Source organism: Hydra viridissima, unplaced genomic scaffold (assembly GCF_058129835.1).
Source record: "Hydra viridissima isolate aposymbiotic clone 2 unplaced genomic scaffold, HvirCarnegie_v1 scaffold_1, whole genome shotgun sequence".
Classification (NCBI taxonomy): Eukaryota; Metazoa; Cnidaria; class Hydrozoa; order Anthoathecata; family Hydridae; genus Hydra; species Hydra viridissima.
The window spans coordinates 8451061-8477390 of NW_028324300.1; the positions used below are offsets into that span (position 1 = coordinate 8451061).

General features: G+C 35.2%; 4 protein-coding genes and 1 pseudogene across 4 annotated transcripts in view; 4 read left to right on the plus strand and 1 right to left on the minus strand.

Annotated features, from left to right (window-relative positions):
* LOC149893208 (uncharacterized) overlaps positions 1-21873 on the minus strand; it is a 37078-nt gene extending 15205 nt beyond the window's left edge. Inside the window, exon 1 of the mRNA XM_090095338.1 lies at positions 19272-21873. Within this exon, the coding sequence (XP_089951464.1) occupies positions 21537-21863 (327 nt within the window). The 5' untranslated portion in view covers positions 21864-21873 and the 3' untranslated portion in view covers positions 19272-21536. The remainder of the gene's footprint in view (positions 1-19271) is intronic.
* LOC149893209 (uncharacterized) lies at positions 67-2197 on the plus strand. The gene is made up of 5 exons (XM_090076796.1): positions 67-387; positions 795-1079; positions 1217-1449; positions 1521-1680; positions 2009-2197. Exons 1-5 carry the CDS (start codon positions 138-140, stop codon positions 2191-2193), a joined length of 1113 nt encoding a protein of 370 aa, XP_089932922.1. The 5' UTR covers positions 67-137; the 3' UTR covers positions 2194-2197.
* Positions 9044-10371, plus strand: LOC149893210 (uncharacterized; annotated as a pseudogene).
* Positions 11748-12476, plus strand: LOC149893211 (uncharacterized). Its single transcript, XM_090093963.1, has one exon. The coding sequence runs from the start codon at positions 11748-11750 to the stop codon at positions 12474-12476; it is 729 nt and encodes a 242-aa protein (XP_089950089.1).
* On the plus strand, positions 16184-18725 carry LOC149893212 (uncharacterized). Its single transcript, XM_090095327.1, has one exon. The coding sequence runs from the start codon at positions 16586-16588 to the stop codon at positions 17969-17971; it is 1386 nt and encodes a 461-aa protein (XP_089951453.1). The 5' UTR covers positions 16184-16585; the 3' UTR covers positions 17972-18725.
* Positions 21874-26330: the final 4457 nt, after the last annotated feature.

A 26330-nucleotide genomic window follows, 5' to 3' on the forward strand; every position in this document is an offset into this window, starting at 1 on the left:
TATATATATATATATATATATATATATATATATATATATATATACTTATTAAATATTTATCTACGAAACATTTTTATGACTTAATTCAAATATTTTACTTCAATTATTTAGAGGTGTCAAATTGTCAAAATTATTTAATGGCAAATAATGATGAATTTGCTGTGTCAAAACAGTTCAAAAAATTTGTTGTTGTAGAGTTTATAGAAGAAAAAAAACATGGAGTATGTGCTATGGAGATTATATGCTCATCTTGGCTGATAAACAACCATATTACTTACTGGCCGAGCAACCTTCAATCATCATCAAGGATAATTAAAGCAGTGCAAGATAATATAACACCAAACAGGAGCTGGAAGCAGCTGAATATACGTATTCTTTATGAAACCGGTATTGGTTGTCTTATATAAAAAATTAGTGAGTTTAGGGTTAGCAGTAGTAGATTGGTGATCAAAAAGTTGAATATTTCTTGTGTTTCTTAAAGCTTGATTTATTTTTTATTTAAATAAAATTTCTTTTGATTAAGGTAAACAAAAATGTATGTGAGAACAAATGTACTGAGAACAAATGTACTGAGAGTTTTTAAATAACAATTTAAAAAAATAATTTTATAAAAGAAACAAATATCTATATGTTTTTTGGATTATAGTAAGATTAAGATTAAGTACTAAATGAAAGAAATAATTGTAAGTTTTTTGGATTAAGTACTAAATCTATTTAATGTATTAAAGACTTAATCCTATAATTTAAGTATCAAAGGTAGTAAATGAAATGATTATATTTCATATTTTTTACAGACAGTTATGAAGCAGCCTTTCAGAAAGTTGAAATACTGACATATACTTCAAATGCCGAAACAAATGAAGATAGCCTAGACGAAGCTCCATTAAAAAAATCTAGAGAAAAGCAACTTGGATTTCTATCTAAAAAAAAAAAGCGTTCAGTAAGCACTGATGAAGAGCAAGATAATGAAGATTACTTATTCAACCAAACAGAAATTCCACTCTTTTCATCTCAGTCAGTTATTAGAGATGAAAATAATTTATCAACATCTATCGCTGCTATTGAGAAAAGATTTGCTGGTGATTTAATTTGTCATTTATTTTTGTTTTGCTGATACTTGACAAGTTTTTAAGTATTTTTTATAATGTTCAATAAAATAAAGTTTTATTTATGTTTCTTGGAAATTATAATCATAATTTACTAATTTGAATTATAGTGTTTGAAAAAAAGAATTTCGAGCTTTTAACAAGCATCCAGTATGACATAAAGAAAATCAACTTAAAGATGAGTAATATAGAGAAGCTTTTGAATTCTAATTTGCTTCATGCAGTTTCTGTGACACAGAACACAATTCCATTTCTAGAATGGAATTGTTTGCCGATTCAAACTGAGGAGGAACTAGTGATCTTGGAACATAAACTTCAAGATAAGGATAACTTAGAATCTTTGGTATATAGATTGCAATTTAGTCCAATTTCGTAAAAAAAATTGGAGCTTTATAAGTTATTTAGTTTATTTAGATAAACTATTTAACAGCTGTAGGAGGAGAAGATTTTAAAAAAATGACAAGTGCTATCATGGGAAAGCTGCTCTCCCCAAAAACCTCATTGTTATATTCAACCTATGGCAAAAAAGGGAAAAAGTCCTTTGCTGCACTTACATCCTGCCAGGTCGTAATTGGTAAAGCATAATGGGATTAAATTTAGTGAAATGTTATGTTAATTACTAAATATTAATATATATATACTAAATATTAATATATATATATATATATATATATATATATATATATATATATATATATATATATATATATATATATATATATATATATATATATATATATATATATATATATATATATATATATATATATATATATTATTACAAATAATTAATTTTGTAATCACCATATATAGTACTAATCACATTAGTGATTAAAATTGTATCAGTTTGAATATGAAACAAAATTTGAGTGCTTGTATTTATATTTTTTTTGTATTTGTAGCTGCGGTAACAAGAAAATACCCGGACTCAAACGAGAAGTCAATAAAAGTGCGTATTGGTAGCTTTTTAGCACAATCCAGTGATCGAGATGGAGGTCGTAAACGGCGACACGAAAAAGACGATTTTCGAAATGAAAATTCACAATCCATGGATAACACTTTCTCTGAAATAAATAAAACATTCTAAAATATAGTATTTTATATTTTTATTTATATACATATTACTTGTTTTATATTATATTACTTTTTATTCAGTTCATTAAAGTTTTTTTATTATTTGCAGAAAACAAATTTCATTCAGTTTTCGTGAAATTTGTATAATCTTGATTTTTTATATAAGAAAAAATTGGTCTAGATATAAGTTGACCATAAAATAATATATTTAATTATAATAATTAAAATATCTGCTCCCATTATACAATTTAAAGTATATATACTCTGTAAAGTAAATAATATAATACAATAAAACGCAAACATTTTAACGATGTTAACCTATATTTATAATATATTATCTAATGTTCACCCCGTATAAAGACCAATATTTCGCTAATAACGCTAAAATCGCTAAAAAAATTAAGATTAGACCAATTTTACAAAAAGTATATATATATACTCTTTGTAAAATTGGTCTATTGTGCCAATATATAAAATTATTATTGGCCATATATCACGTAAACAATGTAGGCCGATATCGTTAAAATGTTCACATTTTTATATTGCGCCAATATTACCACCAATATTGCGCCGATGTTACATTTAAATATTGCGCCAATATATAAAATTATTATTGGACCAATATCACGAAAACAATATAGGCCAATATCATTAAAATGTTCACATTGTTATATTGGGCCAATATGTTTTCCAATATTGTGCCAATATTGACACCAATATCGCGCCAATATTGCTTGCTACATGGGTAGCTACATCACTGACAGCTTACGAGTCCGAAGTTAAACTTTTTGTTTTAAATATTAATGTTCTATACCGTTTTGGAGATATTTAGTGATAAAATAAAAATTTCTAAAAAAATTGTAAAGCAAACTCTTAAAGACTTTTTTAATAAAAGGATTTGTACGGTAAAGAATAAAACATTCCCCGGATATTTACGTCGTTAGAACCAAAGTTAAATGCAGTTTTTATTAATCATCTTTTTGGCTTGTCTTTCAAAATCCTTCGTTAAATCGAAATTTAAGAAGAAAAGATCTTAAATTTCATCTTTTTGTTGGACATTTAAAAATAGTTTAGAATAGTTTAACTGAGATATACGTCACAATCGAATCTATAACGTAACTCCAGCCAAAAATTCGGTTTCTCATTTTTTCACTTTTTCGAGATTTTTAAGATAACTTTTCATATATAAAAAGTTACACAGCAATATTTTTATGGATAAATTGTATATTTCTAATATTAGGTTAAAAAATATCATATGGTGCATGTTTTTGAGAAAACCTTACGGTCACAATTCGGTTTTTTTTTTAGTTCCAGATAAAAACATGGCGTGCAATACTTGCACACTTTAAACCGCAGGTAGAAAAGCTGTTCTTTTCTTTTCAATTATTTATCACGTACAAAAATATTTATCGATGAGTTTTCTCCGATTCAAAGAAGTGGTTTTAGATGAAGCAGAAGACCTGATTGTTCGATTCAAAAATGTGTTGATCACGATTAACTGTCAGCAGGAAATCAATTTGGACTCATATTGCATAGAGACTTAAAAAACATTTCTTGATTTGTATGGTTCTTGGTTTGTTATTCCATTTTAAATGCAAAAAGTATAAGCACACGCTGCTGGAATCCTGTTGCATTCGCCTGTTCCCTTAGAAGTATTGGGTGAAGAAGCTGCTGAGTCAATAATAAATTATACAGGAAGTATCGTGAACTCCTCTCTCATAAAATAAATACGGAAGCGAATTTAAAAACATTTTTATACGGACCTTAGTATCACCACTACTAGAAAAGGAGAGTTCTGGGACAAAATGATTTTTCATCATCGTTATGAAACTTTTGTATAATCGCTAGGTGAAAATTTTTTTGGGAGAAAACCATTATTTTTGATAAATCGCGGGGTGAAAATTTTTCTGTGAGAAAAAAATTCTCTGACGAAAAAAAAAATTTAATTTTTTCATGACGTGATATAACGCGTAATGAAAAAAATTTAATTTTTGTAAAGGTATTTAAATCTTGACCTAAAAATTTTTTTTTTCTTTGATCTTGTTCTTGTTCTTGTTTTTCTTCGAGAATTAATTTGTACATTTCAATTTCGCGCCATCCTAATCCTTTGCTCATTAGATATTCAATTTGGTCAAGTGTTTTTAAACTTCTAATTTTTCCATCCTCATTTCTCAAGATTCTAGTTTTTTGGTTCATTTTATTATGCCAAGAAAAATTATTTAACTCAAAATTTTTTTCACAAAAATAAATTTAATAAAGGGACGTCTTTAAATGGGGAGTTTGGTCCTAAAAGTATTCAACGTCCGATGGGTTCGTACCCTCTTTCGGTTTTGACGTAAAATCCATCTTTGAATGATCTTCCATTGAGTGAGCTTCCTTTGATAAAAGGTGTTAAAAACAATGCGTTTCCATTTACAATCTTCAACTTTATTCCTTGACCATTTTTGATCAAGTAAACAACACCCCTTCCAGCAATTTTGTCGATCACAGTGGATCCAATAGAAGAGGCAACCCCGCCCAATAAGCCATTAGCACCAACTGGGGCAGCTCGAGTCGCAAGCATTCCCAATAAAGGTAAATGAGCTCCAATAAATCCTCCTTTTACTTTTGCGTTGCGTTCCACTTGAGTTTTGCTCATTTTTATGGTGACTCCAACTCCTCGATGGTGAGCGTCCACAATTTTTCGATATTGACTTTCTGTTACAAGTAAAACGTCGTTTCCGTTAAAATCGTCTCTTGAAATCCGGATGCTCACGGGTTTGCCTTCCATCATTGATTTTTTTATTTTTTCGATTTGCCCCTGAGACACATTTAATTTGACGCTAACATATTTGCTCATTTTTTTAAATACCGGAAAAAATATTTATTTCACTTCTCTAATGTGATAACGGATCGTGATGTCCTCACCGCGAAAGTCCATTAAATTTCCGTTTTGATCGATGATGCGTGTGACCATCGTGGAAATTTCTGGTACTTTGAGAGGGAGGTAAATTAAATGGGTGGGTCTTTCGATGATTTTAAAACCAGGACCCACGTTTGGATAAAAGGAATAAATGCAATTTAATTGCGAGCCGTTGATGTACGCCGACCCGATGACGTTGTTGACGATTCTGATTGTGTTGACGCTCGTAATTCTGACAATGTCGTCGGACTCGTATTCTGAATTGGAGTCCAATTGTCTTTTTGTAAATCCCAAAAGGGAGGCGATGCTGTTTTCAACGTTCAAGTCCATCAAATAATTTAAGCCAAGTTTGATGGTTGATTTTAAAGTGTTTGAATTGGATCCAATCTTGATGTTTTCTGGTGAGTAGCTGATTTTATTTGCTGTGACGTAGCTTGCACTTTGAGACGCATAATTTTTGATTGTGTTTGAGACGGTTTTTTGCAAATAATTGTTGGTGTCGATAATGTCGTAGCTTCCTTCTGGAATGACGACGTTTTCCCAATTGACACCGTTGGTCATGCTGTACCAGAAAGAATTGTTTTTGCTGGTGATGTTTGGAAAGTTGTCGTACGTCTTAAGGCCGAGAAAAGCCATCTCATAATTTTTCCCTTTTTCAAAAACGATTTTGTCATAAAATTCTGTTATTATTATGTTGGAATTTCCATCCACGTCGATGATTATGCCTGACATTTTTTAAATGGTTTCTTTCGGAAAATAAAAATTGTCAAGTCCGCTTCGGTATTTTCCCTCGTTTTTTTTTGACGACAAATCGATAACAGCAAATCCGTGAGGTTCAGACCAGCAATATTGCAAAATTTTTTTGAATTCTTCTTTTTTCATGTCGCTCGAAACGTGGTCTCGATAAATATGGTCTACATTTTTTGAATCTTGAGGAAACAGACAAATAAAATTGGTGTTTTCTCGGATGGTTTGTCGGGGGAGCATAAAATAATTTTGAGCGAGGTAAAAGCAGTCGACGTTCGAGTGTCTTCCTCTGATATAATATTTTTCACACTTGTTTTGTTTGGTCAATTGCAAATCGTCAAAGATCATTAAATTGTTTTTTGTTGAATCAAGATCTTTAGGTTCAGGAACATCGTCAGCCGTTTAAAAAAATTGACACTCCATGTCCTCGTTTTCAGAACATTTTTTTATTGAAATGTCATCAATGACGCATTCAAGGTTTAAATTTTATTTTTCAATTTCTTTTTGTACCTTGAACAAATCGAGAATAATCTTTTTTGACAAATTTTTCTCGAACGAACTTTTCAGTATTTTGTACTCGGGTTGGAAAAGAGATTTTCCAAAAACTTGCAAATGGTTATAATCTAACCATCCAGGTTTTAACAGTAAATTTAGAAGCAAAGTTGTTTTTCCATAACCTGATTTTCCGACGATGATTCCTCAAATGCTTCTTGGTAAAAGCTCCTTGTTGTTCCTTTTGTTTTTCCCAATATTCCACGACAAATCAGTTACTTCCATTTTTTTAATTTAAAAATATTTATTTAAAATAAAAAAAATGTACTGCGTCAAATGTAAAAGGAAAACAGAAACGACAAATTTGAGAAACGAAGTCTCAAAAAATAATCGAAATATGCTCAAAGGGACTTGCGTCGTTTGTGGATCTACAAAATGCACGTTTGCTTCTTCGACGGCAAAAGGAGGAGACTTGGTTCAATAGATCAACAATTTTTCAACTTTAAAAGGAGGAGACTTGGTTAAATTGTTGAACAATTTTTTGTTGGCAAATTTGGGAGACTTGGTTGTATTTTTTAAAAATGTTTTGACGACAAAAGGAGGAGACTTGGTGGAATCGATTAATAAGCTGTCGAGCAAAGTGAAGCTTCCGTGGGCAAAATTTGCAGGAGAAATGCACCTTCCAGGGATGAACTTTGCAGGACCGGGAACCATTTTAGAAAAGAGGTTGGATTCCAATGACATGCCTCTTAAGGATAGCAAGCCGGTTAATCGAGTGGACAATGCAGCGTACCACCACGATTTGGCTTATAAATATTTTAAAGACGTTAAAAGAAGAATTTTGGCGGATCAAATGTTGCTTGAAGAGTTGAACTCCATTCCAAACCCAACTCAAGAAGAAATAAACCAAAGAAAAATTATCACGTTCATCATTAAAGCCAAAATCAAATTTGGACTGGGTGTCTCTGAAAAAAAAAAATTTTTTTTCAAGTTTAAAATGGACGGATCAGCTTGCAGAGGAGCTTCACAAACCGGTCATTCGCCATTTTAAAAAAAGAAAAGTGTTTGTGAACGACATTGATGAAATATGGGCTGTCGATTTGGTTGACATGCAAACGTTTTCAAAATTTAACAATGGCGTAAAATATTTGCTTATGGTGATCGACGAGTTTTCAAAGTATGGATGGATCGTTCCGTTAAAAAGCAAAACGGGTCTTGAAGTGGCTGAAGCGTTGAAAAAGATATTTAACGAAAGAAAATGTGTAAAAATGTGGGTGGACAAAGGAAAAGAATTTTACAACAAGCACGTGAAAGCGTTGGGTGTTCAATTATATTCCACTGAAAACGAGGAAAAAAGCTGTGTTGTTGAGCGATGGAACAGAACGATGAAAGAAAAAATGTTTAAATATTTTTCAGCCAACAGCACAAATAAATACATTGACGTTTTGGATGAAATGGTAAAAAATTACAACAGCACAAAACACTCTTCCATAAAAATGACTCCAATTGAAGCCAGCGAGGAAAAGAATAAAAATATGGTCTGGATGAACCTGAATGGAAAGATGCAAAAAGAAAGACCAGAACCGAAATTTTTAATGGGAGACAAAGTGAGGATAACAAAAAAGAAGGCCAATTTTGAAAAAGGGTACACGCCTAGATGGACAGAGGAGGTTTTTAGCGTGTCAAAAATTCAACGAACGGATCCACCCACGTATAAAATCGATGACGCCAACGGTGAATAAATTCAAGGAACTTTTTACGAACAGGAAATGCAAAAGACGCATCAAGAAATATTCAGAATTGAAAAAATAATTCGCAGAACAAAAAGCAAATCACTGGTTAAATGGAAAGGATATCCAGACTCGTTTAACTCATGGGTGGATAATAAAGAATTGATCCGTTTGAAAAAATGATATAAAAAAAATTTTCTTTTCTTTTTAAAAAAGATGAATTTTGTTACGATTGAAAATTTTGACGAGAGCAAATTATCGGTTGGAGAAATTTATTCCGCAACCAAACCAATTCAGTACCAAAAGATTCCGCTTTTTTATGAGTATCACTCAGGAAAAGGTCCTTTTATTTTAAGAACCCCCGTTTTGTTTTCTTTGGGTTTGTTTGAAAATTATAGTTTTGGAACGAACAAACTGGAGGGATATTCCATGTCCTTTCTAGGTTTCAACGAAAAAAACGGAATGAACGAAAAAGAAAAAAAGTTTATCGAGGCGACTGAAAAAATATCAAAATTTCTTCGCGAGAAAGTCAAGGAAATGATTCCCACTTTGAAAAAAGGAGGAAGAACGAAAAAAATAACAACGGAGGATTTGTCCATTTTTAAAAACAAATCCGATAATCCAAACGCAGCGCCCATTTTTTTCGGAAAGTTGTTTACAAAGAAAAACGAAAAAAACATTGAAGTTTCTTCTTTGTTTTTCAAAAAGAAAACGAAAGAGTTTGTAAAAGTGAATCCTTTGGAATATGTTCGACAAAAGTGCTACGCCGTCGCCTCTTTGAAAATTGAAGGTGTTTTTGTCGGAGCGCAGATCGAGTCCATTCAGGTTAGAATTCCCGAAGTGGTCATTGCAAAAAATGCACCTTCAGTTCAAAGCATCATGGGTGGCGATTTGGATTTGGGAGAAATGGAATATGACGAATAAATGTGTAAACACTAAGAAAAAAAAATTGAAAATAAAATGAGTTAAAAAATTTTCTTTTCATACAAAAAATGCATAGAATTCCCGAAGTAGTCATTGCAAAAAATGAGCAAAATGAAAAAAAATGGACACCGTTGCACTCGGCATCTCAAAACGGTTACATTGAAGTTGTTGAATTATTGTTGCAAAAAGGAGCCGATGTCAACGCGCGAGATGATAACAAACGGACTCCTATTCACTTTGCGTCTCAAAACGGCTACATTGAAGTTGTCCAATTCCTGTTGCAAAAAGGAGCTGAAATTGATGCGCGAGATAGAGAAAATCGAACGCCTTTGTACATAGCAACTTATTACGATCAAATTAGTCTTGTCGAATTATTGTTGCAAAAAGGAGACTATGTTAACGCGCGAGATAGAGAAAATAGAACGCCTTTGCATGTAGCATCAAAAAACGCTCAAATTAAAATGGTCGAATTATTGTTGCAAAAAGGAGCCGATGTCAACGCGCGAGATAGAGAAAATAGAACGCCTTTGTACATGGAATATTATAAAGGTCATGTCGAAGTTGTTAAATGTTTGTTGAAAAAAGGAGCCGACTTCAACAGTCTCATGGGTGATTTGGATTTGAGAGAAACGGAATCTGAAGAAACAGAATCTGATGAAGAAACGGAATCTGAAGAAGAAATGTAAAAACACTAAGAAAAAAAAAAGAAAATAAAATGAGTTAAAAAAAATTTCTTTTCATATTAAAAATGCAGTATAGAATTCCCGAAGAGGTTATTGCAAAAAATGAGACACAATTGCAAAACGGAGCCGATGTAAACGCGCAAAACGATAAAAAATGGACACCGTTGCATTTGGCGTCAAAAAAAGGTCACATTGACGTTGTAGAATCGCTGTTGCAAAACGGAGCCGACGTCAACGCAAAAAATGATTACAATGATACACCGTTGCACTCAGCATCTCGAAACCATCATATTGGTATTGTAGAATTGCTGTTGTAAAACGGAGCCGATGCAAATGCGAAAAATAAATACAATTGGACACCGTTACACGTTGCATCAGAAAGCGAGAAACTTAAAATTGTTCAATTGCTGTTGCAAAAAGGAGCCGATGTGAATGCGCTAAATGAAAAAAAATGTTCGCCGCTGCATTGGACTTCTCGAAGAGGTAACGTTGGTATAGCTGAATTGTTGTTGCAAAAAGGAGCCAACGTCAACGCAAAAAATGAAGATAATCGAACGCCGCTGCACTTGGCATCTGAAAACAATAATGTTAAAATTGTTAAATTTTTGTTGCAAAACGGAGCCGACGTCAACGCGTTAGATAAATACAGTAACACGCCGTTGAAGATTGCTAAAAAAAACGGTAGTGTTAAAGTGGTAGAATTTTTGTTGTAAAATGGAGCTTAGATCAAAGGCGTCATGGGTAAAGAAGAAATGTGAAAACACGAAAAAATTGAAAATAAAATGATTCAAAACATTTTCTTTTCATATTAAAAATGCATGCCCCTCACAAGTTTTTTAAAAATGTTGTCTTAGCAGAGAATCAAAATTTTAATTTTTATTTGGAACATTTGGAGGAGAGAATCAAAGAGTTGGAAAAAAAAAATCCGAAAAACATTATTGTTGTAAAAAAAAAGTTGGAACATCCCACTTATTATAACGTTAACGGACAGCATGAGGTTTTTGCTCAGAAAGACATTAAATTTGCTGCTCTTTCTCATACGACAATATCGTTGTCCGTTGGATTGAATTTGGACAAAGGAATTGCTGTCGTCACTTTGATGAACAAAATCAGCGATCAATTGAACTTTTACAAAAACGATGCTATTTTTTCAGAGTCTGTGGACGAAATCATTTTGGATGTGAACAACAACAGCATCCATGAGTCATAGTCAAAAAAGGAGAAAAGCTTTGCAAAATAAATCACATAGATTCGAATTAAAAAAATCTGTATTTGTTAAAAAGATGGAGATAATAAAAAACACTGAAAAAATTTATCCAGTTCTTCCAACGGCACCATCCGATGGAGGTCATATTTACCGGCTTCAAAAAATAAGCGAGATCCAAAAAGAAATGGAGGATGAAAAAGTGAAAAGAATGGCTTTGAGCAAAAAGTACCATCGAGCTGCAAAAATTATTCGTTTCGCAGACGACGGATTGTAAACGGTGTGCAATGGTTTGGGAATTACAGGCATTGCACTTTTGTCAACCGTCGTTGTCACTCCAGTTTCGATTGCGTGCGAGGGGATTGCTGTTGGAATGGGCGCTTTGTCCACTTTCGGAAATCAACAAAACAAAAAAATGATGTTGAAGGCTGAAAAGCACGAAAAATTAAAAGTTCTTTCCAAGTCAAAATTGAACACGATTAGCGATCACATTTCAAAATCGCTCATGGACGGATTTGTGAGCGATTCCGAGTACGAATTAATTCTCACCGAGCTTCAAAAATTTAAAACCATGACCGAAGAAATCCGAACAAAAACAAAAAGCAGCATTGACGAATTGGCCAAAGAGTCGCTGATCCAAAAAGGAAGAGAAGAAGCCATTCAAGCATTTAACAACCTTTTTAAAAAAGGCGAATAAACAAAAAAACACAAACGAGTTTTCGTTTTTGTTTAAGTTTTTTTTCTAAGTATTTAAAAAATGTCCTTCTTTAGAATAAAAGACCCGAAAAAATAGATGAAATTTTAATAAATTATATAGCCAACAAGGAAAAGATTTACAATGAGAGCCTAAACGCGAACATTTCAGATGCAAATTATCAGACTGATATGTCCAAGTTTTTTAAACCGCTCATCGAAAGCAACGAAAAAGTGAAAAACGAGCTAAAGAGCATCGCATACAAAGAGGTTGGAAACAGTCCACTGGCTTTAACTTATCCAGAAAGTTCAAAAAGTGCTGAAAAAACTTTTGGAAAAATGGATGTTGGAAATACAGCATTGGAATATTTGTCAAAATACGCAGCCAAAAAATTTTCTGCAGACAGAGTTTTTGGAATTCACGCAAAAGAACGCGGAAAAATGTTTATTGGAAACAAAGAAATTTTTATCGATAATAACGATATCATTATTGATGGAGAAAAGTACAATGGGACGATAGGTTTTTGGGAGTTGATCACAAGATCCAAGCCTGATAAAACAAAGGTAACAGACGAGGACTTGAAAAATTATGAAAAAATACTGGTCGAAACGCATGCAATGGAGAGAGAAGGGAAACCAAACATACCAAAAGCCTCGAGAAGTGAAAAGTGGGAAACGATTGTTTCAAAATTTTGGGAAAGAAATTACGCAAAAACGAGGGGAATAAAAGGTCGCGGAGTGATCATTCTTCCAAGTGATCCGAATGCGCTTGCGCAAAGACTTAGCTTGAGCATCGCCGCTGGCCATGCTGGAAATATCGCATCGAGAAACGAAGCTGTCGCCATTTGTGACGAGCTTTTGAGGCAGGGGGAAATAAACAAAGAGGAATACCGATCGATTCAAAAATACATCGAATTATGAAACACGGGGGATTTAAATTACATGAATCCAGATTCGCTGACGAATTAAAAAAATATTTTCTCAATTAAAAAAAATGCTAATTGTGAACAACAGAAGATATATAAAAAAGAACGTTGTCGGAGGAGGAGGAATCGCGGACACGTTTAAAAATTTTTTGAGGAGAATGATGGCTTCAAACGCATCGAGATCGTCTCTTCATTTATTGAGAAAGGCAGCAGAAAGCGAAATTGGAAGAAAAGCGATCACCGCCGCCAAATCTGCTGGGAGAGAATTAGCCTCTTCGGCCATATCAACTGTTAAAGACGTTGCCATCGATAAAGGAAAAAAATTGATTGAAAAAGTTTACGCCAAGACAGGGACGGTGAATCCAAACCAATTGCCCAGCACGATTTTGAACGAAGCGGCAAAAGTGAATCAGTATGCATCTATTAATCCGATGGAAGAACTGCATTAAAAAATGTTTGGTTCGTCCATTCAAGTAAAAAAGAAAATGACAAAAAAGAACGCTTCCAGAATCCAAGATCTGGTCAAAATGGGGAGCGGGCTTTTGATTGCGTGATTTTTTTGACGAATTAAAAATGACATAAAGATTTTTTTTCTCATTTTAAAAAATGATAAACACCGACAGATTAAGAATTGATGAAATGCCTGAGTACGACACCGGCATTGAAAAAGTTGATTGTTTCGAGTACCTTCCAACAAATCTTGATTTAAATTCTTCAGGATCAATCGTTTTTGAGACTGATTGTCAGTCTGTGCTGACACTTCCGTCTGAGGCTTATATTCTCGTCGAAGGGGTTCTGAAAAAAGCAGACGGAACCGCTTACGCAGCAGCAATCAAATTGCTATGGTAAACAACGCCATCATGTATTTGTTCAGCGACGTTACTTACGACTTATCGGGACAAGTGGAGAGAGTCATGTACCCAGGTCAGGGAACAACCATGCTTGGATTATTGAAATATCCTTTCGGTTTTCAGATTACGGATGGTTTGAAGCAAATGTGGTATAAAGACACATCAAACGTCACTGGAAACGCGGGGTTCGTTGTCAGGCGAGACCATTTGTTTGCAGACACCACTTCCATTGGTGCATTTTCTTTTAGGATACCTTTAAAGCACATATTTGCTTTTTGCAAAACTTACAGCAAAGTCGTTTATGGATTTAGGCATACATTAACCTTTACAAAAAAAAGAATACAATGACGCTATTTACAGAGCTGGAACTGTTGCTGCAGGAATGATCGACATCAAAAAATTCCGACTTTTCATGCCTAGACTTGAACTTGATGTTTTGAAAAAATCCGAATTTTTGAATTTAATGGCAAAGAAAATTTCCGTTCCAGTGGCTTACAAACCAAACAAAGTCGAACGACAAGCCGTTCCCGCTGGTCTCACAGAATTCACCTGGACTCTTGGAAGGATCACGGACACAAGCGTTCCGAGATTTATTGTGTTCGGCCTTCAAACAAACAAACCTTCCAGCCAAACCGCAAATCCAGTCGTATTCGATCATTGCGATGTAAGCAATTATTTCGTCACCGTCAATGGGATAAAATATCCAAATTACAATTACGATTTGAATTTTGGAGAAAAGAAAATTGTTATGTCTTATTCCGATGCGTTCTTGTTTGACGAAAAATATTACGGCACAAACGAGCTTGTTTGCCAATCAGGTTTGTCTCTGCTTGAATATAAAAATTTGTATCCGTTGTTTTTTGTCGACATCAGCAAGCAAAAGGAAAGAGTTGTTTCCGAAACAAAAAAAGCAAAGGTTGTCAACCTAAAATTCCGAACGGCAGTACCCGACAGCACCGTTATTTTCGCAGTTATCATTTCAGACAAATTGATCAAATTTGTTTCAGACGGAACCAACATGAACGCTGTTTATTAGGTTAAAAAGACCGTCATGAGATTCTTGACAAAAAAATGATTTAAAAAATTTTTTTTCTTTTTAAAAATAAAACATGAGACTAACAAAAAATTATCTAAAAAATTTGCTGAGAGAAAAGGGAGTCACAAAAACCTCAAACAATTTATTGACTTTGCTGATGATTGCGGTTGAGAACAATCTCGTAAGCAAAGATTTGCTTTTGGAAAGTGCAAAAGAATACAAGCCGGTGGGTCGACCGAAAAAAGAAATAAAAACAGAAAATGCGAAAACGGAAAATTCAAAAAAAACGATCGATCCAAAATACGAGAGGCTTGGTTCAATTCGAAAAAAACCTGTTTCTGTGAAAACGACCAACATCGAAACCGGGGAGGTGGTTGAATACGGATCCCTTTACAATGCGATGAAAGAGACGGGTCATGGCTAGAGATATTTGGAGCGTCGAGATGGAAAAGTGGAAAATGGAATAAAGATTGAAATTTTAAATTCTGAAAAACTCGAAAACAGAAAAAAAACTCCAAGTCCTAAAAAATAAAAAAAAGTCCCGAAAAAAATTTCAATTCTCGGAAAAAAAGAATTGAAAAAAATTCTCGGAAAAAAAAAGAAAAAAATTGAATTAAAAAAAACTTTTTTCTTGGCATAATAAAATGGAAAACAAAATGCGAAAAAATGGAAAAACCAAAAAAATTGATTTTGAGTTAAATAATTTTCTTGGCAATAAAAAAATGGAAAACAAAACTGTCAAAGAATTGCGAGAAATCGCCAAAGCCCAAAAATTGAAAAAATATTCAAAGATGCGAAAGGCTGATCTCGTTGAAGCAATAAAAAACGCGAGACCGGTTCCTGCTCCGCGTCCTGATCCTAGTTCGATAGCTCCGCGTCAAATTATCCAAAAACCTGTCATCGCTCCGAAACCATCAACAATTCCACCAAGACCTATCATGTGGAAACCAGCTCTTCCTCAAAAACCAGCCCATTTGCAAAATCCTGTCGTTGCGTTGACATCTGTTCAAGAACCGTCGCGTTATATCGTTGACGCTCCTGTTCCAGATTTGCCTCCTGCGATGACTCCTGGAATTTTTTCAAGGTTTACGACGGCTGTGAAAAATGCAGTCGTCAACAGTTTCAACAGCGTGCTTGAGTTCGTTGATCCGTACGTTCCAGAGCCGGTAAAAAAAAGATTGAAAAATAAAAAAAGAGAATTAAAAAAAAGAATATCGTCTCTCAAATCGCTCGTGTTCGGAAAACCTCAAATTGATTTTTGATTGACCGATCACGCGTTGAAGCATGTTGCAAAACAATTTTCGCATCAAGTCAAAGGAAACCAAAAGGACGCCTCTACCTTTTTAGATTTGGCAAAAGACGGAGCGATAAAAATTCTTCAAGAAAATAAAAAAAAAAAGCGATCCTTGTTTTGACTTGCGATATGGAGAGCGTTAGCATTACTACGGGAGAGGAAGTGCATCGAATTGTACCTTTTTTGTCAAAATCTGGGATTATTTTGGAGTCAACGGATTTGGGAGAATATTACGAAAAAGCGAAAGATGAAATCCTGGAAAACATGGACAAATACAACAAAATGGGATCGAATTGCACAGTGTCCGCCATCTTGAAAATGGAAATTAATTTAATTGATTACAAGCCCATCGGAGGTTGATCGTATATCCCTCTCGACGATTTTCTGGCAGGCAAAAAAGCAATCATGAACATGGAAAACGAAGACAACGAATGTTTCAAGTGGAGCGTCACCAGAGCGACGAACATGAAAGAAAAACATGGAGAAAGAATTGACAAAGACTTGATTGAAAAATCGAAAAGTTTAAAGTGGGAAGGGATTGAATTTCCTGTCAAACTCGATCAAATCAAAAAATTTGAAAAAAATAATCCAGAAATCAGCATCAACGTTTTCGGATACGAAAATAAATCCATTTACCCTTTGCAAATATCGAAATGTTTGAACAGAAAGCATGAAATAGATTTGTTGCTTATTTCAGACGAAAAAACAAATTATTATTGTCTGATAAAAAATCTGAGTTCACTCATTTCATCCCAAGCATCCAAAAAAAACAGAAAAAAATATTTTTGTAGAAATTGCTTGCAGGGGATGAAAAGCAAGGAGGATCTTTCAAAACATTCGTTTTATTGCAACGAGCATGACTCGATCCGAATGGTCCTTCCTCCAAAAAAACATTTATAAAATTTAATAGCCTAGGTAACTTGATGAGGATCCCATTTATTGTTTACGCGGATTTTGAAAGTTTTGTCAAACCGATAGATTCATGCGAACAAAATCCAGACCAGTCTTACACCAAAAAGTTTCAAAGGCACGTTCCAAGTTCTTTTTCATTTTACATAAAATGTTTTGATGAAACCGTTTATGAAAGCGAAATATTTATTTCCGAATCGTCAAACGAGAACCAAGACGTAGCCCAATTTTTTGTCGAAAGTTTGGAAAAAGAAATAAAAGAAATTTTTGGAAAAAACTTGAAAAAAAATATGGTCTTCACAAAGGACGATGAAAATAATTTTAAATCCCCAACAGTTTGTCACATTTGCGAAGAAAAAATTCTCGATAAAGAAAAAGTGCGCGATCACTGCCATTTTACTGGAAAATATCGAGGAGCGGCCCACAACGAATGCAATTTAAAATACAAAAATCCAAAATTCGTTCCTGTCGTTTTTCACAATTTGTCTGGTTACGACAGCCATTTGTTTATCAAAAAATTGGGAGGAGAAATAACTTGCATTCCATGCAACGAGGAAAAATACATTAGCTTCTCGAAAAAAATCAAAGTGGGAGAGTACATTGGGAAAGACGGAAAAACCAAAGAAAAAAAAATTGAATTGAGATTCATCGACAGTTTTAAATTCCTTTCCTTCGGTTTGGATGCTTTGTCTAAAAATTTAAAGCCGGAACAGTTCAAAAACCTAGCAAAATATTATGAAGGAGAAAAACTTGATTTGCTTTGTAAAAAAGGCGTTTACCCTTACGATTGGGTTGACACATTCGATAAATTTCAAGAAACGCAATTGCCTCCAAAAGAAGCGTTTTTCTCAAAACTCAACCACGAGGAAATAAGCGATGTAAATTACGCGCGTGCGCAAAAGGTTTGGAACGTGTTTCAATGCAAAACGTTCAGAGATTATCACGATTTGTACAACGCGTCGGATGTTTTGATTCTGGCAGATGTCTTTGAAAATTTTAGGGACGTTTGCATTAAAAATTACAAGCTCGATCCCGCTTGGTATTACACGTCTCCCGGGTTAGCTTGGGACGCTTGTTTGAAAATGACAAAAATAGAATTGGAATTGTTGAGTGACCCAGACATGCTTCGCATCATCCAAAAAGGAACCCGTGGAGGAATCAGCATGATCTCCAACCGGTATGCAAAATCGAACAACAAATACATGGGCGACTCGTACGATCCAAGCCAACCATCTAAATTTATCATATATTTGGACGCCAACAACTTGTACGGATGGGCAATGAGCAAATCTCTTCCCAAACACGGTTTCGAATGGATGAAAGAAGACGAACTGCCCGATTGGAGATTGGTTCCGTGCATTGGTTCCACAACGATTACCCTTTGGCACCGGAAAGAATGAAAATTGGAAAAGTGGACAAACTAGTTCCAAATTTAAACGACAAAAAGAATTATGTCATTCACTGCGAAAACCTAAAATTGTACGAACGATTGGGACTAGTTATCACCAAAATTCATCGTGGAATAAAATTTGAGCAACGGGTTTGGATGAAACCATACATTGACCTAAACACCGAATTGAGAACAAAAGTCACTATCGAATTTGAGAAGGAATTTTTCAAGCTGATGAACAATTCGGTGTTTGGAAAAACAATGGAAAACATTGAAAAGAGAGTGGACGTGAGACTGGTGACAAAAAAAGAAGATGCAATAAAATTATCGGCAAAACCAAATTACGACCGGCACACAATTTTCGATAAAAACTTGGTTGCCGTTCACACGAAAAGAACAAATATTTTTTACAACAAACCAATTTATTTGGGAATGTGCATTTTGGATTTGAGCAAAACTTTAATGTTCGAATTCCACTACAATTACATTAGAAAAAAATTTCCAGGGAAAGCAAAATTGTTGATGACGGACACGGACTCGCTGGTTTATGAAATAGAAACAGACGATTGGTTTAAAGACATTTCAAACGATGTGGAAAGCAAATTCGACACGAGCGATTTTGACAAAAACCATCCGGCCATTCAAAGCGTTGGGTTCAAAGTTGGTTTAAACAAAAAGGTCATTGGGATGTTCAAAGACGAAACCGGAGGAAAACAGATTGAAGAGTTTGTCGGTCTCCGGTCAAAATTGTACTCTTACAAAATAAATGAAAAAGAGCACAAAAAAAGCAAATGTGTCAAAAAAGTCGAAAAATACATCACCCACGAACAATTCAAAAAATTTCTCGAAACCAAAAAAGAATAAGTAAACAAAATGAACGTCATCCGATCCGATAAACACGACATGTACTCGGAGGAAATCAACAAAATCTCTCTCAGCTCCGACGATGATAAAAGAATCATTTTGGAAGATGGGAAACACACGTTGGCTTATGGACACTACAAATTAAAAGAAAAGGAACAAAAGGTAAGTGATAAAAAAAATGAGGAAGTCAATTAAAAAAAAGGGAAAAAAAGGTAAGTGACAAAAAAAATTAACAAATTTAAAAAATAAACAAAAAAAATGAACAACAAAATGATCAATGTGGAAGGAGTTATTTTACCGAACGAGGCTTTGACCAATTTTCAATTGATGGAAGCAGCAAAAAAACTAAAAATAAAAAACTTTCGAGGAGCTTTTGTCAGAGACATATTGCCAAAAAAACCGAGAAAAAAAGAATGCGGAATTATCAACACGGGGGATTTGAGCACTTGAGGATTTCATTGGGTGTGCTGGTACAAAGACGGAGACGCAAAGTTCTGCTTTGACTCTAACGCTCAACCCCCTCTCGTCGAGCTCGTCGACTATTTAAAAAGCCCTATCATTTACAACAGCGAAAGGGTCCAATTTGGAGACACGTCTTATTGCGGTCACTTGTGTTTTACGTCTTGAAAAAATGTGAAGAGGGAAACAGCTTTCAAGATGTCGTCAACACCCTTTGGTGATTGCAAATTGAATTTAAAAAAAAATTTTTACCCATTTAAAAAATGATTGACAAATTCAACAGAAACGAATTCAGCGCTTATTTCGACAATCTTGCAGTAGCAGACTCAACAAGCAACATTTATATTAAAACAGACGGGTCTAGCACCATTACTGCAGACATTGATTTTAACTCTCAAAAAATCATTAATTTGGCAGAACCAGCCAACTCACACGACGCCGCCACAAATAATTACGTGGACACGCATTCGACAGGAGGAGGAACTTCAGTTGGCACAGCGGACTTGGATTTGAATTCCCATAAATTGATCAATGTGCTTAATCCATCAAATGCGCAAGACGCCGCGACAAAAAGTTACGCAGACGTTTTGTTACAAAAATCCAACTTTTTAGGACTTGTTCCAAATTCAAGCTTTTCGTCCTTAGGATTAAAATTGCAAACGGTGGCATCAGCCGCCACGACAACAGTTTTCACTTACTCGGACGGACCTGGTGTTCTGAGAAGGTTATGGTTTGCTCTCAATGGAAACTTTCCTGGAAATGTTTTCATTCGAATATTTACAGATGGCGAAATTAACGTTGGAAATTATTCAGAAACCACGGAAGGAATAGGAGTGGACAACACTGGACTTGCTTGCGACTTGCTTTTTTCTTCCATCGGCGGACCTTTTAATGCCAATTCTTTGCAAGGATGCAACGTTTTAGGCAACACTTCGTTAGGAGGATATTTTACTCTTGACATGCCGTTCAGGACAAACATCAGCATCCAATTGGTCAACAAAAATACCTCTTCCATCACTTACTGGATTCAACCTTTCATTTCCACTCTTACTTCCATTCCTGCCTCCATCCCTCTTTTCAAACTTTACTGCAGGACGTTCAGATATTTAAACACCACTTACGGAAACGAATATGTTTTGCTAGACACAAATGGAAAAGGAAATGGAGTTTTTCTAAAATACATCAGGATGCATGTCATCGGCGCTTCTGGAAGCTGGTGGGAATCGAGAGTCAGATTGTACGACGGAAATTTACCTCCAGGAAACGGAACCGTTCTCAGTCCTTGGACACCTTATAATACAAAAAATTACACTACTTTTTCTGGATATGACGGTGACAGCAAATGCATCTTTTCCTCGTCTGGATTGGAAGATTTTTATTTGTCTTCGTGGAACGGATCAAACATATCCTCGTTCAACAACACATCGACTGGACTGCTGCTACAATCCAACTCCACCATCGGATCCACCACAACCATCTCCTTTTACAGAAATTTTGCAAATGCAGATTCCATGCCCAGCGTTGCAGCCGGCAGAAGGCTCGTCGTCACTCTCAACTCCGGCGACGCGCAAGTCGGTCAATCCGGAAGCTTTTACCTTCTTCTCGGACAAGCCTATTATTACTTCTTTATTATTCTTCTCGGACAAGCCTATTATAATATATTTTTCGTAAATCAAAAATTTAGTCGACTAAATTTAGTTAGACTAAAAAGTTAGTCGACTAAATTTAGTTACGGTGTTTTTAGTTAAGTTAGTTACAATTTTTAGTTTTGGTCACAACACTACCAAGAATGATCGCTCACTTGAGCAATTGGCAACTATTAGAGTCAGGCATATCCGGAATTTAACATTGACGTTAGGAAACGTTTCGCAGACACCCAGGGAGAACGCAACGCTGTAATACTGTAATTCAGTACTGTAGTTGGCGCCTTTCTTCTTCACACGTAGAAACGTGCCATCCTGTGTTAAACTACCTCAGAAATACTTGAACTGAATCATTTCTTCACTTAGTAAAGGTTCCAGATCCGCTAAATACGCACGAACCAACTTGCTGCAGGCTATACGCAGACAGGAGTCAGGGAGATCAACTATATTGTGTAGGAAGGAGAATTTATCTCGAACACCTAAATACGTAATAAGACGCTTCTGCATAGCAGCCATGATGCTGTCTATGATTTGTAGGAAAACGATTATTCTAAAATGCTCCCATAGTGACAAGCTAACTTCCTCTTTGTTACCTTCATGAAAATTAATTCAAGTACTTCTAACGCGTTTACGTGCACTTTCCTCGTTGTATACATCATTGCCAGTAAGCTCCTTCCTTTTACGTTTAAACAACTCAAACTCACTTCTTAAACTGCGGATGTATTCAGTTAGTGATTGTATCAAACTGACAGGGTCCAAATCTGCGGCTTGTAGCATAGTAGACGTATCCTTGAAGCGATCCATAATGGTCGGCCAGAGTTCAGTCAAAATTCCAAAATCAAGTTGATCCAGCTTCTTAACTAAACCGTCTGCTTCGCGTCTTGTGTCTGCTTGTTCACAGCCATCGTCTCTAATATTCTCCAAAACATTTTTCATTTCACAATAACCCAACTGCAAAGCCTTTGCTGCCTCTGCTCTAGATTACCATCTAGTTTCATTAAGACTCTTCAAAACGGGTGTTGATTCCAGGTTATCTTTAACCAGTCATCAGTTAATCTAGACCAGCGATACGTTGAAGCATTCATAAACGTGTAAAGTTTTTGAATAATGTCAAAGAACGATGATCTTTGTGGAATGCAGTTTTTTCCTTCATTTCCTGCCAAGTTCAATGTGTGTGCAAAGTACGGGATGTATTCAGCATATAAATTCCGTGCCTTTATTATTGCCTGAACACCATGGTAAGTTCCAGACATGTTACCGGCATTATCATATGGTGACAGTGTGTAGTGTCAATACCCAATTTTTCTAAAAATGTCAAAAGGTTTGTTGAGATCTCACTCGCAGTGTGCCCACTCATGTCAAGAAACTTGAGGAAACGCTCAACGGGTACGCAACTGTCTTCAGGTATATAGATATCTATCTAACAATGCAAGTTAATCGGTCAACCTCGCATGCATCTAGCGTGCTATCTATAGATACTGAGTTGTACTTAGCACGGTTAATTTGGTGGACAATAGTGTCTATTAGTTGCTGGCCCATCACATTTATGATTTCGTTGCAAATCTTTGAAGACAAATAAGAAACTGACCATTAATGCTGCTGCATCGATATGTGCTTTTCTAAGTGTGCATTTAAGAAAGGATCAAATTTGACAATGAGCTCCAGAATACCCAAAAAATTACCGTTATGAGCAGATCCCAATAACTCATCGTGGCCACGAAATGCTAAACCGCCAAAAACTTGATTACTTCAACGACACGTTCGAGCACCAATCTGAAATATTGTCATTCCGCATTGAATTGTTTGACAATGTTTTCATCAATACAAGCTGCAGCCATTGAAAGATTCCTGGTGCTCTGAGCGGCAGCTATGTGGGCTGAAGATTTTTCATGCGCACAGATAGTGACTAAGCCATTCTTCCAGTCATTAAACCCCTCACCACAAAAAGTATTTTTCTGCGTTGAAAATAACTTGCGATGGAAATAGTATGCTTTCCCCGTGGAAGGCGAGTAGCATAGCCACGATTGATTAAATTCTGTTGAGGTAAGCTCGTGCACAATCGCAAAAAATGTATTCGAGCAATATCGTGCTTGCCGATCCTTATCTGTAACTGCTGTTGGCCACAAAGCAATATCAATTGGATATTGATCCACTTTATAAACGTCAGATTTATAATCAGCAGTTGCATCAGTCACGGCGTCTAACTCTAATGCATCAACAAACTGATTAGGCCCATTATCGCCAAACTTACTTTCTGTTTCGTTGTCATCGTCATTTTCTATATTCAAACATCTTAAGAATGAGAAGTTGCCTTGGGCACAGCAGTACTTTGAGCATCAAGAGGCATTTGTTCTATAACTGTTACTGAACGTTGCATCCCAAACATCTCCGCGAGCTTAACAGTTTTTGACAATACTTCTGTGTGTGCTTCTATTTCAAGTTTTCAGCGGCCACAGTGTTTAACATGCACTGCAAAATCCCGGACATGACATCACTCCTTGTCAGTGAGCTCAGTGTTGTACTTAGATCTGAACCGTATAATTAATTACAGCCAGGACTGTTTAGAATTCTAGATAGAGGGGAAACTTACCCGGGGGCCTGGGCCACAAGAGCCGCCTAAAGTCGCCAGGGGGCCCCACAACTTAGGAACAAGATTATGTTCGCATGATTATTGCATATGATCAAAGCTTGAACCTGACTGACTGATTACAAATGATAGACATACGAGTATGTCATGGGGCCAAGTGTACACAGCCCCCCTATAATCACGGGCCCTTAAGCTGCAGCCTAGTTAACCTAATGGACAGCCCGCCACTGGTTGAAGAATGGCTGAAAAAGGTTGAACTGGTATGCAAAATAATTTGTGTAACCAATCTGGCACGTGGGGTTCCTTTCCGTCTCACTGATGGTGCATTCGCATTATAACAGCTAACAAAAACTGATGAAGAAAATTTTAAACAGAATAAAGGAGGCTTTGCTAAAAGCATTTGCCATTGACGTATTTACAGCTTACGAGCAGTTTTTCACGAGAAAGTTCTCGTACAGACGATCTTAAAACTGTAAAAATACTTGCTCGAGCAAAGGCTCTTGTGATTGAGGAATGAAAAAATGGGATGGTCAAAATATTTTCTGTTGCTGCAATCAAAAGTATTGATCCGAGTTTGCTGGATGATAAAATACCTTAAGACGTGTTTTCAAAGAATTTATTCGTATTTTCTGGATATTAAAAACTGATGTTGAGAGAATACACCTTCTTAACTGGACATTAGTAAAGATGGTGTTTGGTAAACTCGATTCGGGAGATAGGTTTTTTTTAAGAAAGAATGAAAACTTTGTAGGAAGCGCCCTGTCGGTAGAACGCACACCAAATAGCCCAGAAGAATTTTAAATGATGTTTTACAGTTCTTAAATCAGAGTTAATATCTATTTATTGTGCAATTCTGCTACCAATTGAGTTTTTTTCGGATTAACTTTTGAGAGCTTTTTGGTTATTTTAACTTCTTTTTCGTTTATAACAAGAAATCATACTGTACTTCTTTTGAATAACTCCCTTTTCCAACGAGATTTCTTTTTATCTTCGGGGAGATTTCTATTCATCCCCCCATTTTACTATTAGAATTCTTATCAAATTTTAACAGTAAAAATTTCATTATATTTAGAAAGTTATATTTTAACTTTAAAATTTACTGGAAAATTTCGTTCATATATTGGTTTATAAAACTTTTTTATATAGTTATTTGATTATTATAATGTTACCATAATATTGACTAATTGCCATGCAAAATCTTTTTGAACCCTATAAGGGAGTGGAGGTGACAAAAAACTGTTGTCCCAATACAAGACGTTGCACCATCGACCAACCAATCTTAGTCAACCTAAATATAGATCAGAATGATATTCCATCCAGATGAGATTTCTCTTCATTTAAGTTTTCATCAACTGCTGCCTTCATTGCACTGTATAAATCCGGAGTTTTAGTACGAGAAATTGTCCTTCAAGAAATTGGCTTATACTATCCTTTAGTTTATACTTTTAAAAAGTGTTTAAAGTCATCGCTATCAACTACATCAAAAGGTAACGTGGCACTTATTATCAAATGAATAATTGCAGCGACAACTTCATTCTGTTCGTCATCATTCCTAGACCATTGACTTTTGGTTTCAACTTTGTATAAGGTCTTAGATAAGTTGCAAACTGATCGATCAAATAAACATATGAAAAAAACAGGACGGCCATCTTCATGGATACCGGCTAATCGAGCTCAACTCGAGCGACAAATATAAGTATCTATATACGGAGTAATTCAACGAAAATTTGGCCAAAAATATGGAAAATTACATCAAGATATTTCATACCAATTATCGAAAACACAAATTTCTTATCATAAACGAACAAAAAACTCCAAAATATAGTGATGATCAAGTTTTGAGAGCCAAAAATTTATTTCGAAAGTTGGTAAACCATCTTTATGGAAAAAAAGAAAATATAATGATTGACGACGATAAATATTCCTCATTTAATGGTAATGGAATGCCCGAACACGCTGGATTTTACACAAATAGCATCGATAAGTGTCTAGAAAAAGTTTAAATAGGCAGGAAAAGAAAAATTCCCTTTTTAAGTTCTCGAATGGGTAGCAATTTCAAATGCAAGTATATCGCCTCCACTTAAAACAAAGCAAGGCAAATTAGAAAATTTTTGGGGTTGTTTAGCACATAAATTATCGAGAATGGCTAGGAAGTCACCCGTAAGTATTTATTCTGAGAGGAGTATTATTAGTCTGGAAATAAGTGCACCTTAATTTGATGAGGGAACATATATTTACCAGCGTAAAAAGACTGGGAGGGTATTTTTTAACTAGGAAAATAACAATTTTTTTTTCAGGGAGTTATTTTAGGTTGCTACACCGGCTCTATTTCGAACATATTGTAAAACAATGCGTATTTACTACTACTAACATTAGTTCCATAAAAAAGTGGTGTGCGTTTAAAAATACTCTTATTTACAGCCAATAACCAATTGGAACTCAGTCACACCAGTGTTTAATTGAACAACTAAAGTTTTAACTGAGTTAGATACCTCAGACACAAAAGCCGCTGAAGGGAACATCGGCTGATGCTTGAATATTATTTGACATAGTATCCTGCAAGCCTATTAAGCTTATCAAGCCTAGTACATAGTGCCCTTAAAATATCGGGGTGTAAAGGAGGCCGTTATCTCTTTTGCTTACAATAAATAAAGAAAGGACCCTTGTTAAATGTTTTGTATTACTATGTTAATTTATAATTTTTCCACCAAGCGCAACCTGGTGGTCAGGATCAGACTTTTCAGGGTCTCAAATGTTCCGTGGTCGGGTCAAAAGTTAAATAGTATATTGAATGTTAACTCTAATTTTTACAGATT